The sequence below is a fragment of the Ambystoma mexicanum genome, chromosome 7p (genome assembly GCF_040938575.1).
Source record: "Ambystoma mexicanum isolate Mex_15411 chromosome 7p, UKY_AmexF1_1, whole genome shotgun sequence".
In the NCBI taxonomy this organism is placed as follows: domain Eukaryota; kingdom Metazoa; phylum Chordata; class Amphibia; order Caudata; family Ambystomatidae; genus Ambystoma; species Ambystoma mexicanum.
This window is the reverse complement of record NC_090939.1, coordinates 877,843,268-877,860,599: the sequence shown is the minus strand read 5'-3', so window position 1 is coordinate 877,860,599 and position 17,332 is coordinate 877,843,268. Positions and strand designations below refer to the sequence as shown.

General features: G+C 44.4%; 1 protein-coding gene across 2 annotated transcripts in view; it reads right to left on the bottom strand.

Annotated features, from left to right (window-relative positions):
• Positions 1-17,332, bottom strand: part of MAP3K15 (mitogen-activated protein kinase kinase kinase 15) — a 1,358,420-nt gene that overhangs the window by 474,499 nt on the left and 866,589 nt on the right. For both annotated transcript variants that reach the window (XM_069637110.1, XM_069637109.1), the window contains exon 9: positions 6,454-6,613. In XM_069637110.1, coding sequence (XP_069493211.1) covers positions 6,454-6,613 — 160 coding nt within the window. The remainder of the gene's footprint in view (positions 1-6,453; positions 6,614-17,332) is intronic.

Genomic DNA, 17,332 nt, shown 5'->3' with positions numbered 1-17,332 from the left:
GTGTCAGACATTGTTGTGGTTAGGTTTATCCCAACCCCTTACTAAACCAAATGTGGACATATGGCATGATATTGAATCATGTATGGTTATGCTACTCTTTTCAGACTTAGGGCCTCATCACGAGTTGGACGGTAGCGCCGGCGCTATTAGCGCTGGGCCTATTAGCGCTACCGCCAACCTCCCCGACTCTAATAGCACCGGATCACGGGTTTGGCGGAACGGCTGGTTCCATTCCCCATTGGGCCCATTCGGGAATTCCTCTTTCCCCATTGGGCCCAATGGGGAATTTTGACGCTATTACCGCCAGCGGATTTCCTGCCGGCGGTAATAGCGCCGAAAATCGGCAAATTTGCAGTGGATTTTCCCCCAGCTCAGAGCTGGGGGGAAATCAGCCAAGGCCATGATCTGGCGGACCCTTAAATGTGGCGTTAATAGCGCTACTGCTGCATTGAAGGGTTACCGCCAAACTCGTGTTGAGGCCCTTAGTCTTTTAGCCCAATGGGGGTTGTTAAGTCAAACTGACATGGTGTTGGTAGTATGACATTTTCAGTGCGATGAACAAGATGAATAAGGTTTCAACTAAGCTGGTATTACATAATACTAATTGAGTGTTTTTTCTTTTTCCATCTTTCCATTTCACTTTTTCCTTTGATTGTTCATTTGATTGTCTTCTATAATGTGTTGCCCTTTATTGTGTTCATGACATTTGTTTTTATTGATTGCTGGTGTTTGGATTATCTCTAATCCTTCCCTCTCCCTTCCATGCAATGGATTTGCTTACTTTCTCTTTGATGTTCTTTCTAGGGTATATGTAACCAGATAATTTATGGACATCTAATTAAGTGTTTTTGTAATATGTGCCTTGAAAAAGACCCCAAAACGGGTCGAAACACGTGTCAAGGTGACTATAGATCCTTTATGGACATCTAATTAAGTGTTTTTGTAATACGCAGTGCCTTGAAAAAGACCCACAAACGGGTCGAAACACGTGTTGGCAAAGGCAAAGACTATACTAATTAAAACTGAGTATTCTCACTCAATATTACATTTTGTTTAATTTTGTTCTTATTACTTAATTAAATACATGAGACAGTGCATCTTCCATGGAACAACAGCTTATTTCTTATATTCAAATAGGTTGGGGTAACCTATCGTTTTTATTGGTTTGCGGCAGTCTTTTACATGTTCGGAAAAAGAATGTTCTGGCCCGAGCGTGCATCCACCTGGTACACCACCCTCCTGTCTGTGTTTCAGCTTCATAGGTGGCTCTCGCTGCCCAATCCCCCAAAATCTAATGAAGGAATTTTTTGTCCTTTCAATATTTTGCCAGCATAGAGTGCTTTATAGAAGGCTTCGAAGATTGTACGTTTCTCACTTTTTTTTTATAAACCTTTGCCCCTATCATCATGGAGATTTGGAATCCTATTGAGTCTAATGCAAGCCTGCAATTGGAAGGACAATAATCTATTAGGTTTTTGTTATATTCGGGACTTAGTCTATGCATCATGTATTTAGCTGTATTGTTCTGTGGGGATGTTAACCCCTGGGTCTCCTGAGTCAAGTGGATTTCTCTATGAGGAATCCCTGATTATGGTCTTCATCACATCCTATTGCATGTGGATGGAAGTATCAGTGGGTCGATTAGCTCAAAAAAGTTCTGCGGCTTTGTTTTCTAACTCATGGATAAAGACTTTGTGGCTCATTGCAAGTTTGGCAGCAAAAATTGAGATAATTCTGCACGGGCAAATTCTGCTGGTGGAATTACTGCCCATTTTCTGCGACCTCTAAATCAGTGGATTGGTAAAAATGGTGGTGATTTAATTTCTCCACTTACCGCCCAACTCATAATGAGGCCCTTTGTCCTGATGCAAACCGGGGGCAAGTTTCCAGGCTCTCTGTCTAGGTTAATTGAGGGTCCAATCTTTGTCACAGTAAACAAGTGCATGATCCTAGAGGGAGATCGAGCCTACACTGGTACCTACTAGAGGCTCGTCAAGCCTTCATCCACCATAACATAGTCCAACTAAGATGTTACTGGCAACTCTCGCTGAGGCGACTAAACAGTCCATGGAACCACGGTTGAAGAAATTGCACAGCAAAAGAACCATAAATCAACCGTCCTCACCAGCTCAGAGATCGTTGGCTATAAACAGAATCATTGGGGAGGAAGAATAGCTTTGGGGAGGAAGGGTAGCTCAGGGGCAACGAGTTTGTCTTGGAAGCAAGACAACACAGCGCAACACAGGTTCGAATCTCAATCCTGCACTTGGAAACCACTCACTGGTATTAAGCGCATTATAAAAGAACAATTATAATTATAAAATAACAATTATAATGATAATGCTGACCACAGGGCTGCATCACCTGCGATTGGGGCTCAGATGTCACCCAATTAGACACCCGGGAGGGCCCCGGCTAACTGTTTTCGGGAAGCAGTAACAAATAGCTGCCTATCTCCTGGCCAGCAGCAGAGGCTTGGCTGCCTAGACACTGGCCCTCTGCCGAACTGTATGATTTTCCAGTCTGTGCCTCCACTAACATCTTTGGGCAAGAATACCAAAAAACTAAGCCCGAACCCACAGCAGGGTTCGAGAGAACAACATTTAATATTCAGTTTTAAAGGGATAACCCACTGAAACAAAAACTCATATAAAAGAACCTTCATCAAGGCTCTTTCGTAAGTCTTGGATGTAAAAGATATGTTGTGCATTACATGTTTTGTAAAGGATGTAATGTGAGGTTCTGCTTAGCAAACTAGCACCTTTGTTCGTGCATCATTATTTTTAGGGAAGTCATGATGTGAGGTTTAATATATGTGATATGCATGATACCTGGTACGAGCCGGTGGAAGGGGTATTTGAATGTGATTCAACTTCTGGCGGGCAAGAGCCGAATGCCAACAATACCCTGGTGGCCAACCACGGCCCATAATGGACTTGTCAAGATCCGAGCTAGAACAGTCACGTAGATGTGCACGAAACACAGTGCTGTACAGTCTGTCAGCCCGCGCATCTGAGAGGGTACAGGACTGTATGGCTAATGTCCCCTGTGACGAATCTAGCAAGCTCATCACTATTTCACCGGGGGACATCTCCCCTCATGTGGGCAGGGAAAGGCAGAAGCTATCTGGCTCTGACTGTGGGGTGGTTATCTGTGGGAGGACCACATGAGGGAAGACAACACTTGGGGAGGCAGAGTAAACTCGCTAGGTCAAGACAGGCATTTCACTGTTTCTTAAACCTCTTGTAACACCCACTTACCCCCCATTCCTGTATGTCCTGTATGGCATACTGTTGTTTGAGTGTAGAACTTCCAATCATGACCAATCACCAACCATGTTTTCATTCCCCTTTGCTTGATAACACTGAGACTACATCTGGCTGCTTATACACTGCCTCACGTTATGCTGCAGTGTTTGTTTTTCAAGACTATTTAATTACTAAGTCCCATCCCCACTTCCCTCATCCCCAAAATATACCCTCTACTTATTCCCTACCTAACCGCCTTCTTCAACCCTCCTCCACCTTTCCATCAGCTTTCAAACACACCACCATAATCCCTATCCTGAAGAAACCTTCTGCTAGCCCTCTTCTTGCCTCCAACTTCAGACCAATCTCCCTTCACCCCTTTATCTCAAAGCTCCTTGAGCGCTTAGCCTACTCTCAACTTTCTGCATTCGTCTCATCCCACTCCCTCCTCCCCACCTCTCAATCTGGTTTCCACCTTAAACACTCCAATGAGACTGCCCTCACCTACGTCCTCAACTCTCTCCTTACTGCTCGCTCTGCTAAGCAATCGCCAATTCTCATCCTCCTTGATCTATCAGCAGCTTTTGACACCATAGATCACTCCTTACTGCTCAGCACTCTGTCCTCCCTCGGCTTCAAAGGCTCTGTTCTCTCCTGGCTCTCCTCTTACCTCTCCAATCGATCCTTCACTGTCTCCTGGGGCGGCCGTACCCCCTCTAGCCTCCCACTGAACTATGGTGTCCCTCACGGATCCGTGCTGGGACCCTTTATTTTCTCTCTCTATACCTCCCTTCTCTCGCCAGTAATCTCCTCTTTTGGAATTTCCCACCACTTCTACGCTGATGACGCCCAACTCTTTCTTTCCTTCTCTTCCTTCACACCTGACCTCCACCACACTCTTTCCTCCTGCCTCACAGCCTAAAAAACTGGATGTCATCCCACTTTCTTTCCCTCAATACTGACAAGACTGAGGAGCTTTTCTTCCCTCCCAACACTCTCTCCCCCTCCCCCCTCCCTTCATCCACTTGAAGCAATGATGCCATTATAGCCCAGCCTCAGGCCGCCATTTTGATTATTCCAAATGCCAACTCCACTGGACCTGTCTCATCTTTTCATCTTTATTTAGTAAATTGCTATCTTACACCTCCTCTATCTCTTTTCCCTCTACATCTTATTTCCCCAGGTTCTTTTCTCTCCCACAAAGAAGCAGTGTTTGTAATCATGCATCCTTTGTCATGTTCAATAAGCAAGACAGAGTATGCTTCTCCTAAGCTTGTCAATGAGTAACATTTATTTTCCCATGACAAAGCCAACTGGATAGCAAATGTCATCTTGCATCTAACATTTACAGCTCTCACCGTTTCAGTGACTCGTTTTAAGGCCATTTGTTTCTGTAGTATCACATGTGCAAGGTCCTGGCAGAAATATAGTGCTGGGCTGTTAAATGAGGTCTCGTTCATAGCTCTAGCTGTTTTCAGTATCTGCTCTCTTGTTCTGAAGGAGTGAAATGTCATACTACTGCCTATACTTTGTATGCTGCCCAGAATGATCCTGGCTGCATGGATTTCGAGGCCCAAATATTGAAAAAGTTGTTACACCAACACTAATAGGTCACTGCCTTCAGTAACCACGATCAATCCCTTCAAGTAGACATTCTCCCTTCTATGCCAATTTTCAGACTCTTCAATGTGCACTTGTGCCATTTCACTGATTTCCTTATATTTCTTTAGAAGAGAGCCTGCCTTACTGAGATCCTCTTGCAACTCCTAAATCACTGTCTTATTAGCATCAACTCTTGGTCACCTGGTCACCATAAACGGCTGCTTTAGCTCCCCTACTACTACATAAATGACGTTACAGGATTCCTAAATCTGGGTGTTTTGATGGGGCCATATCGGCCTACATTGGTGCAGCCAATATGGACATCTTTTCTTAATATGGCATAGCATTTTTCACTGGCCTAATGGGCAAAGCCAACATGATGAGTGTTCCTATGTGACTATACTGGCCTACATCGGCACAGTTAGTATGAACATGTTTTCTAATAGTGGCATGTTCTTTGTTTACATTATGGACAAAGTCAGCAGAAGTATGCTGTAACATGGGTATATTGGCATATATTGGCAGACCCAGCATGGACATGTTTTCTTACAGTATCATCACTGGCATTATAGCCAAAGCAAACATGAGTATGCTCCTTTGTGGGAATACTGGCACACATTGGTGCAGCCAGTATGGACATGTTTTTTACACTGGCAGAATGCTGCCATATATTGTGGACAAAGGCATCATAATAATGTGTTGGGAAATGCTCCTGTGCACTGTTGGTGACTGGGCAGCTGCTGGATTCTTTTCAGGTGTTACCTTACAAAACCGATTGTAACCTTTGTGGCTTTTTAACAATTGTTCACAGAAAGCGTACTGCAAAATGCACCATTTTAACACATTATTAAAAAAAATCCATATGGGGAGAACCCCCAATAACCTCCCCTTGGTGGGGTTAGGTCCCTCACTGGGCTCGGCCGCTCCCGCATATTTGTGGGAAATGTTTGCACCCTTTCTATTTAAAAATACACCCTTCACCACTGCAGTAGTATCTGTTATAAGGAAGCCATATTTTCTCTCGGCTATTAAGTCTTATCTTTCACTTAACCATGATGAATTGTTGAAAAGTAGGAACACCAAAAAAAGAAGGCTTTATCAATTTGTTGATGGCCTTAGTGCTTGAGAAATAAGCATTGGATGGACCTACTGATTGATTGATTGATTGAGTATAGTTATTTGTGAAGCGCAGAAGTGGCTGAACGTAGCGGGCAGTGAATACTGCATCGCGGCACAGATGTTAATACAATTGTGAACAAGAACATGCTTAAGGAAAATTGTTTGTTAAAAAAAAGAAACAAGCATTGCTTTTTGTCACTTCTGTATTTGGGTTTTTTCTGTGACCCTTCATGCCTTTGGGGCTGCTTTAAGGCTCTGTCGGGGATAAGGAGAAGGGTGGGCTGGAAAGGAGACAGGGAAAGAGGGGCAAGATGAGATGTTGAGGATGGAAGAAAAATCAGGGGCTGACAATGAGAAGAAAATCGTCTGACAGTGAGTGAGAGAGTATTGAGAGAGATGGGCGAAGTGCACTCCCAATCTAAGAGATGGCGTCACCCTCTCACTCCGCCCCAATCCCTGGGAGCAGGTTTATGTGCACTCTTACCACACCGGCGGCTTGAGTTTGAAGAGCCTCTCAGCCGCCTGGACCGCCTTCCCAATGTCACTGGCCAGCATGCTGACATTGAAGAACTGTCCCACATCCCAGTAGTTGTTCATTTTCTCGAGGCTTCCTTTTCTGCCCAGCAGACTGTTCAGCCGCACACCTTTTGGTTCAAATAGAGCACATTCACATGTTAGACTGGCAATGCTTCTTAGCATGATCACGACATGCAATCTACACCACCGATAACCTATCAATAGTAACTCTGACTGTACACATGAGGACATACCAAGTCTCCAGATGGAAATGTAACTAAAAAGTGCAAGTGCGCATAGGCTGCATATTAATATAACAGTGCAGCCTCAAATGCCCCATTGATGTCATCATGTGACTGGTATGGCCACCACATGCTAAGGTATAACCTCACACGTGCAGGTGCTGGTATTAAATACCAAGTGCAACTCAACTACTAATATAAGTCATTGGGCCTCATTACGAGTCTGCCGGTCTGGGAACTACGGTACCGGTAAGCTTGCCGGTACCGTAGTTCCCAGACCGGCAGACTACGAGTTGTGTTCACGGTGCCTTTCTCGCCGCCAGGTCGGACCTGGCGGGAACACAGGCACCCGCGAGCACAACACGTCGGATGCACCGGCACCATTCACGGATGGTGCCGGTGCATCCGGCTTCCCCATTCCCATTGAGCCCTGTGGGGCTCAATGGGAATGGGGAAGAATTTTTTCCGGCGCCCTGGAATGGGTAATTACTGGGTCCGCCGGGGTTGCAATACCCCGGTAATTGCCCATTCCAGTGCAGCGGGAAAAAAAACGACTCCGACGGCAGCCGTGCCAGTATTACATTGTATGCCTGGAGCCACCTTACGCTAAGGTACAGTCCCACATGTGCAGGTGCTGTTATCATAAACCAAGTGCAGCCCGAATACAAAAATAATGCCATCCTATGCCTGGTAAATAATATTGGATACAATCATTAAATTAGCAGACTCTCTAAAACATTCACAAAGGACAATACAGCTAAACATCCACACAAAACCAACAAAAAGTCGGTTGTAATGCTTATCAGAGATGTTCGATTTATCAACAAAGCTTCTTCAGGCCATTAGGTTGACACAAATCAATTAATTTCAACAAGGGATCGTAATCCTCAGCTAAGGAACTTTGTTCAATAACCTGAACTTGCAAGATCGGAATGACATCATCAAAAGGCCAATGGTGTATGGTGCTCATATCCTTTTGTAACGTGGACTACAAATCCCTGCGTGCTGTGAGTGTGGAGAATAGGACGAGATCACGGCCAACGCATTCTGGTCCTTCACATGCATTCTTTATGACCTTAAGAGTCCCAATTGCAAGGTGAGTACATTTTTAGCCAGGATTTCCATATGCAGTAATTACTATTACCTCTCGCAGACATTTCAGTTTTCTTTAATTCAGCCTGCAGCATTTCAGAACCCTCCAAAGGTAGTTTTTGTGACCTACTCTCTAATCCATTTCCATTCTTGTTCTGACTATGTCAAGGGATTGTGTTCAGTAGTGGACCACGCCTTTATTAAATCATATAAAAGAATGCACCCAGGTGTTACTACCACATTGCAATTTGGGCGAGAAAGCAGGCATCTAAAAATGCCTGCATTTTCACGTTCTTTGGGGGTCTCTGCTGCACATGCCTGCTCCTTAAATTGAAGGGATGAGCTCGAGTATCAGATCACAGGCTCCACTCACAGCAGGCACCGCAGGGATTAACTCTGTCTGCGTTTCTACTGTCTACGTCATCTCATTAGTAGCAGAACTATTAATGAATTGGCACGCCCACCTGCATGCAAGGGATGCTTCCAAAAGCTGGCTCTCTTTCCCTGCTCTTCGCCTTGCAAAGCCACTTGTCATCGGTATCTTGTCGACCTGCCATGATTCCAGCGAATGACCTTGTCAGCCTGGGCTTGATCTCCATGTGCATCCCTCCTGATGGCTTAAGTCAAGTTCACTTGGCTTCCCGACGCATCTCATTATCCCTTTGGGGGGGTGCTTGAAAGCTGAGTGGGTTGGTGCCGGCTAATATCAGTTAACTCTATGTTATTGGTGAGTCAAAGCTTGACAGTTTGCGAGTCCTATCAACCTTTCTGTCCCCAAACTGATGGATCATTCCATTGTGTTACAACAATGAACACCGCAGCTGGGCCAAGTCCAAGTCAAACTAGCCGCCCGATGCACAAATACCGCTGCCATGCATGACACTGTCAAAGCCTTGCAAGAAAATGTAGACAGAAAACCTCACCGGAGAATGCCCGATCCTGATCCTTCCCCTGCCAGGTGCCACCCTGGTCACCCAAGATGCTGCTCATGCATCGCCCATACCAGAACTCTTCTACTGTGACCCAAATAAGTATGAACTCTGCCAATATAAAGTTATAGTCATTGCCTCACACTTGGGCCGGAGGTGATGCCTTGATCAGGGCCACCGAGTTACTCATTTCGCATGACCCCACTTTTAGAGGCTCTGCAGGATTCAGTCCCTTGTTTAAGAAAACATTTTGCAGGCACTCCTACAGTCCAAGAGCAGACATACTGATACTAACGCAGGGGGCTAGGGTGTTGCACCATCTTTTTTGCGGACCCCGCCAAGTCCCGTTCAATTATTGAAAATCCTTTGCTAATATGGCAGCCATGGTAATGGAAGGCAGGGCTCCATACAGAGCCCCTCTTCCATTACCATGGCAGCCCAGAAAAGTGAAAGGCTAAGAATCGGCGATGGCCATTCTCTTAGTGCTGCTTCACTAATCCGGCAAAGAGGTCTGTCAAGGTAGGCTGTGGAGAGGGTATATTGTTCACCATGATCCCCCTAGAAGGTGTCATTCAAATGAGTGCCCTCTGATGTAGAGAGTGTTGCAGTGACCAAGCAGTTCCCTCACCATAATAAGTTGGAATATTGCCAGGGGTTAAGAATAATGTATACAATGTTGAGTGGCTGCATTGGTTATCAGACTTGGATGTAATTTGTCTACAGGAGACTTGGTTTATTGATTCCTGCTTGAACAACAATTTCAAAGTAATGTAGAATGTTAGAATGGATTTCTAAAATCAACTCTGAGGGGAAGATTTTGGGAGGCCACCCCAGTTATGGTGAGCAGAGAGTTTCTAAGAGTTTGGCCAAAACCCAATCAAGGTATCATGGGAGAGCAGTCAAGGCTTAATCCTAGGAGTGAGTGAGAGTGGTCTAGGGACTCAGAAAGTCCACGCAGAATCACACACAATAATTTCACTTAGACAGTATGTATACAAATACAGTTATTTATTAGGCCTTTAAAAACACAGTGAGAAATGAAACTAGCAGGTAGTTGTATCACACAAAACCTTATATCACAAATATATACATTCACCATTCCATAATTCACCAGGTAAGTCTGAGAAGTAATCAGATGCAGTTAAAATGCATAGAACCAACACAATCACATTTCCCTTTCACTTAAGAAGTCCAGCCGTAAAATGCACCAGGCCTAGTGCCCAAAGGTCACAGGATCAAATACAGGTTTCTTCAGGGAATGTATTCTCTAACAGAGGCAATGGGCTTACAGTGGTGCTTTCAAACAGTTCAAAACTATTTTAAAGTGGAATAAGTATTTGTCCGAAGACAGTAAAGTTCTCCTCTCTCTTCCAGTGTCAAGGCTAGCCCAGGGGTAGGATACTTGACCTAGGTTCGACGAACAAAGGTAAGTAAAGAGGGAGTTAGGGGACAAAGGGCTGTGTACCCAATGTTATCCTACAGAGGACAGGGGTGAACAGAAACAGTTACATTTACTTAGCACCCTGACTCCCATTTTCGAACATCACATGATGGATCTTTTGGGGGTCGCTGGGGACACGGTATTCCGTTCTTTGTTTGAGTAAGGGGTGCCCGGGGGGGTTGCAGGTTTGAGTGCTTCGGGTCCAACCTCAAGATGCAGCACCAGATGATAAAGAATGCAGACTTTAGCAGTGCAGGACACTTCAGAGGACGGCTGAAGATGAGTTCCAGCGACGGTCACCACTTGCAGGTGGCAACAGGCAATCTTCCAGGAAATATCACAGAATCAGCTGCAGCTCAGCCTCCTTTGACGCTAGGATGCTGACATATAGGGAGAAGGGGACTTATGACAATGGTGACGTCTATGGTGAGGTAGGCTAGAGACATTGCTTTCTCCCTCGTGGGAGCTGGTTAGTCCACCGGGAAGTCCAATGACAATTCAGAAGGCTCTTGGGACATGTAACCTCGAGTAGGCATCAAGACTAGTTGGTCCCAATACTTCAGGGGCTAAAGCACATACAAGGGTCTTCTGAGATCTTGTAAAGGAGGAGGGATTCACTGGGTCAGTAATTGGAGAGGGTGCTGGTCCACTGCAGATGTTGTCCTCGGGTTGTCAGTGGGCTGCTCTTCGTCATAGGATTCTTGGCTCCAACGTAGATCTGAAGAGTGGCTGCAGAAGTCCTCCTCATATCCACAACTGGCGCTGAAAGCAAATCCAAGCCCACCAATGCAAAGCATCTGCCACATTCAAACAGCCAGCAGTTGTCCAATCAGGGACAACTCCCGATTTCACATCCACCCAGCAGCAGACTCTCTGGCACCATGGGATGTTGACTGGGACTAGACCGTCTCAGACACATAGGCTCACTAGCCCACAAAAGCAGTAGATTTCCCATGCAAGTGCATGACCTTATATGGGATTTCCTGACCTTAGAAGGCCAACCTACATTATAGCCAAAGAACAAGCGCAAAACCTTGTGGCACAGTCATTTTAGGGTGCTGGCCACCTTTAGTAGTCCTTCACAGCAAACACGAAAGTGCATGACTACAATAAAATACAAATTTGAAAAATATTGCTGCTACCGCCAGCTTGTCTTGGGCACATATAAAAGTGACCAAAACCCAAAAGATTACAGGTTATGTGGCTACTAAGTATCCCTATTGTGCTGCACTGTAAGCACTGTGTGCAATTACCAAAATACAAGAATTGCAAAGAGAAACAAAGTTTCTCAATACTGATAGTCTGAGGAACTAGTCTGTTTCCCCATAACAATGAGCAAAAGCTAAGGGATATGAAGTTGAAGACTTTACTTCGCTTCAAAAAGTCAGAACAGGTTAAAAAATAAGCAAAAATCACTACTGCCTCTAATTCTACAGGAAACTGTTCATATTTTGAAAGCTATAGGAAAACCAGAAGCCCTGTCTTCACCTTTTCAACCCACTGAAAAAGACTGCGATAACGTCCAAATGGCCTTTCAAAACAAAATTGCCAAAGCCAGAGACACTATAACAAAATGCAAGATCAACAACTCCCCCAACCAACCTACAAAAAAGATGAATGTCCAAAACACCATGTCCCTAAATTTCAGTTTGCACAAATCACAACAGATAACATGAAGAAAACACTCTGTAACTTAAATTGCATATCCTGCACAGAAAACATATTACCACCAAAATTGATACTAGACAATCCAGAAATATTTACTCCCTTCCTCACAAGAATGCAACACCTCCTTTAGAGATCACATTGTCCCGCAAACCATAAAAACAGTAACAGTAACGCCCTAACCCAAAAAACCTGAACTAAGTCAACAAGATCTGGAAAATTTGAGACCAATTACAAATTGCAACTTTTTATTAAAAATACTGGATAAAATCGCCACAGAACAATTCCAGGCCTATGTCGATGGAAACAACCTCCTCCATCCACAACAAATAGGATTCAGGAAAGGAGTCCGCATTGCTTGATCTGCAGACAGAAATGCTTGGCCTCCTAGACAAGGGCAAAGCAGGATTACTGATACTTTTGGACCTCTCGGCAGCTTTTCGACTTGCTCGATCACCGGAAGCTCCGAGAGGCCCTAGACACAGCGTGAAACTGCCCCCAGGAAGCCATTGATTGGGAATCCTTATTCCTGCAAGATAGACAAACCAAAATAGTCTGGGGTAATCATTCCTCAGCACCTAAATCAGTAGATTGTGGTGTCCCACAAGGAGCTAGCTTCTCCCCACTATTATTTAATCTGTATTTACGCTGCCCCATCTCGGCAATATTCTTTACAAATCGTGCCGATGATACCCAATTGGTATTTGAACTTAGCTGAGACCACACTCAAGACAACGCCAAACTTACATCCATAAATACCTCCATTGAATCATGGATGATATCTAATTGGATGTGCTTGAATGGCACTAAAACAGAGCTAATGATTTTCGGCTCACCAGGCACCAGGAAAAAACTTAGCTTAGATTACTTATCTTTTAACATCAAAGATACACCCACCAGGGTAGCAGACAAGGTTAAAACCCTAGGTATCTACTTACAGGCATCACTGGGAGCTGAAGTCCAAGTTGCTTACCTCAAAACGAGCTGCCAGTACTATCAGAAACTACTGAGAAAAATTAGACCTCTACTAAACAAACAAAGCAGCACCACAATTGCTAGGGCTATTAGTCTCTCACGGTTAGACTACGGAAATACACTGTTGCTGGGCGTCAGCAATAAATGCCTAAAACAATGTCAAGTGATCATGAACAACGCGGTTAGGACTATCTCCAGAAAAACATGGAGGGACCACATCACTGACGAAAGAAGAAATCTACACTGGCTAGCAATAAATGAACGCACTACATACAAGTCCCGAACTATGGTTCATCACTGTCTTTATGGACTGGCTCCAACATAGCTGAACAAACACTTCAAGTGGTATGAACCAAATCGTAATCTAAGATCAGCAAACAAAGGCACACTTCAAGCCATACAAACCAAAAAAGCAAATGGCTTAGGCCGAGCCTTCACGGCTAAAGCAATAACTAAATGGAATACTCTGCTTGAGACTCTCAGAACTGAACCAAACCTCAACTCCTTTAAAAAGAAATTGAAGACCTTACTCTTCAAATAAACGCATCATCTAAATACTAGATCGTCAAAACACAGGTATATATGCTGTCCCGTCGCCACTGTCTATGTCTATGTCTATATGGAATGCGCTCTGATGCCTGCGGGCTGCAGCGCTATACAAACAAATAAATAAATAAATAAAATCACATTTTGCTGCAACTGATTTCATTAATCAGAATGGTCACGTGCCTATGGTGGGTGTGACGTTTTTAAATAATTGCATACGCCTGGTGTAGTGTATCTTGAGTTTTATACTATGTGTGTGGGTGGGGGATGCAGGGCAGGGCAGCATAACAGAGTGTGTTTTGTGATAGCCTTTTCACAGTGCCGAGTTAGTGAGGGTTACAAAGAGTTGTTTCTACATCTGATATTACTCTTACCAGATTAACATGGTTTTGTACCGGCACACAGAATTATCTGTACTGCTTTACTCTGCCTACGAGTCTTGAGAAGTAACGTGCTACAATATGCTAACATAAGGAAATACATAAAATGCTCTATGCCCTGTCCTGCCCACATTATGTATATTCTAATGGTTGTTGCCTTCAAAGGCGAAACATACATTTATTTTGCAACTTCATTAATGAAAAGGAGCAACATATATTAGGAAGATAGAAGACATGCAACTAAAGCTTATCTCCCACTGCTGCCAAACTGATCTAGAAGCATCCCTTATAGCAGTCAGAATAGTCAGTGGGGCGTGCTTGGGTTCAGAATCTACATATACCTTGTTGCCCCAACCCCCCAAAAAACATTGCTACTAAATAGTGTTTGAACCCAGTTATCTTTGGGTCTTGGAGTATCGCAGGAAAGGTCCCAGGCCCAACAAGATACCAGTAGATATTTGTAAGCGAGAGATTGGTAAGTGGGGACCATAACTTACTATACTATTGGAAGCTGCACTGACCTTAGGACATGTCCAACTATTATGGTCAAAAGCAGAGATTGTTCCCTCCTCATAAAGGGGGCCAGAGAAAACCCAACCCACTCTAGGCTCAGTGTTATTAACCAGTCTGGAATCCTGGATGGAAGACTACAATATCATAATCCTCCTACAAGCAGTGTTCACACGGTAGGACCTTTATAAACATTGTTTGTAGACCTAAGATCTGCATTCGAAGGGGTCGCTTGAAAACAACTAAGGTGCTCTCTGGTGAATCAGGGTGCTCCATTAGCATTGTTGAATGCTATGATAGGGCTATACACCAATAACTCAGGTTCTGTGAGGTGGAGGCCAGGTGGAGAATTGCAGACTCATTCACGGTGCAAACGGGACGAAGGCAGGGCTGTGTATCAGCCGCTGCCAATTTATGTCTTAACATTAACACAGTGATAGATCAAATAACTCGTTTTCCTACAGAGGAACTCAGTTTCAGAGGGGATAAGACTGAGGCCCTGTTCTTCACACAATACAACACCCTTGTGTCAGAGACACCAAATGGATTATAGAGACTTGGTCGTCATTTTCATAGAGCTCAATGTCAGATGAGTGGGGTAGATATAAATTATGACGAAACAGAATGTATAATCTGCTCCTTGGGACACAAACAAGGGAAGAAGATATCCATTTCCATAAATGGTTACTGTATAGAGGAAGTCAACATGTAGGACTATTTAGGGATTATATTCACAAGTCCATGTACATGGAATAACCAGACCGGGTAAGGATTTTCTGTGTTAACACAATGCAGTGCTGAGACAGATTTTGTAAACAGAGCAGTTTTGCCTACACTAGAGGTGTATAAATCAAATCCAGCTAGACAAGCATCTATCTATGGGGGTGAATAATGGGGCAACTAGCCAGTACCTAAACTGACAAGCTATAGAGACCAGGTTTAGGGAAAGGACATTGGGTATTTTCCAAGTGGGTTCCAATCAAGGCCCTGTGGGTGGAGCTTGACGTGGTGGGCACAAAGGCTATGATTGTTCTCAAACCAGTTATTACTGAATTTGAGTAGGGCTGAACCCTCCACATTATAAAATACAGCAATGCTTTAAATGATGTCCTGAACCAAGAAGGGGCTATGTCCTTAGCATAGCTAGGACATACAAGAAACCTAACAAGGTCTTTAAAGCTCAAGGGCAGCTGGGAGGGCCTGAAAAACATGACAATGACCACAATGTCTGTGGTATAAAAGAAACTACAAAACATGGTTGGAAGATGGCTAGATACAAGACGGTCAAGTACGAGTGATTGTCAGGGATTACATAAGACGCAAGGGTGAGCTGGGTTTTGTGTCACACCTAGACATTGTTGATCCTTGGCTAGCACATACATTGTTCCTGAAGATCATACTTGTTATCTTCTGACCTGCCACATTTACAGTAAAATGGGATACCTTATCTTCACGAGTATTGTCATGTTCTGAATGGGGCTAGGAAGCATTAGGGCATTTTCTGATGCCCACAGCTCAACAATCTAAGTAGATGGAAACTGAAAACAGCTTTGACTGTGTTTGGGTTAATCCACCTTGTTCTAAATGTTGCAACATCATTTCTCCTGTCTCGCTCTTTGTGTATATGACTTGGCTATGCATGAGAAGGTGTATAGCATAATAGCCAAAAAGGTCTGGGAGCCCCTCTACCGAGAACGAACATGGTCCAATAACCTGTTCTATGCCCACTCGAGAGGGTTTACAACCACGTTTTAGCTCACTGTACCTTTCACAGAGGAGAAATATCCATTTGCATATCAGTCTGGTTCCATCCACCTGGGCAGTCAAGCACTAAAATGCTAAGCAATTCTCTTCTGAACAAGAGTAACAACAGCAACCCCAGACACATGTTTCGGCCTAGCCGGGCCTCATCACTGAGGTGAAGCTGTGCCTCTCTAAGCACAATAGGCAAGGGGTCCACATCTGGATTACCCTGGGTAATTTAGGGTGACATGCAAAGTTCCTAGAATTTTCAAAAAGGTCTCTGAGGCCCTCTACTGAAAACAAACATGGCCCATAAACCTGTTCTTTGGGAAGGTGCCCCCTCGGCAGGGTCTACAACCACGTTTTAGCTCACTGTACCTTTCATAGAGGAGAAATATTCATTTGCATATCATTCTTTGTCCCACCCACAAGGGAAGTCCAGCACCGAAATGCTAGGCAATTCTCCTCTGAACAAGAGAACCAACAGCAACCCGAGACGTGTGTTTCGGACTAGTCGAGCCTCATAAGTGAGGTAAAGCTGTGCTTCTCTAAGCACAGTGAGCAAGGGGTTCCACATGTGGATTACCCTGGGTAATTTAGGGTGACTCCCAAAGTTCCTAAAATGCCAAAAAGTTATGGGAGCCCCTTTACTGAGAACAAACACTGCCAAATAACCTATGTTATGGGAAGGTGCCTAGTGGGGAGGGTCTAAAACCACGTTTTAGCTCACTGTACCTTTCACAGAGGAGAAATGTTCTATTGCATATCAGTCTTTGTCCCACCCACAAAGGCAATCCAGCAACGAAATGTTAGACAATTTTCCTCTGAACCAGAGTACCAACAGCAACCCCAGACATGTCTTTTGGCCTAAACAGGCTTCAATCGTGAGGTGAAGCTGTGCCTCTCTAAGCGCAGTGAGCAAGGGGTCCACGTCAGGATTACCATGGGTAATTTAGGAAGACACCCAAAGTTCCTAAAAATGCCAAAAAGGTTTAGGAGCCCCTCTATTGAGAACAAACATGGTCAAATAACCTGTTCTATGGGAAGGTGCCCACTCGGGAGGATCTACAACCACGTTTTACCTCACAGTACCTTTCACAGAGGAGAAATATCCATTTGCATATCAGTCTGTGTGCCAACCACAAGGGCAGTCCAGCACCGAAATGCTAGGCAATTCTCTTCTGAACAAGAGTGCCAACAACAACCACAGACACGTGTTTGGGCCTAGTCGGGCCTCATCAGTGAAGTGAAGCTGTGCCTTTCTAAGCACAGTGAGCAGGTGGTCCACATCTGGATTACCCTGGGTAATTTAGGGTGACTCACA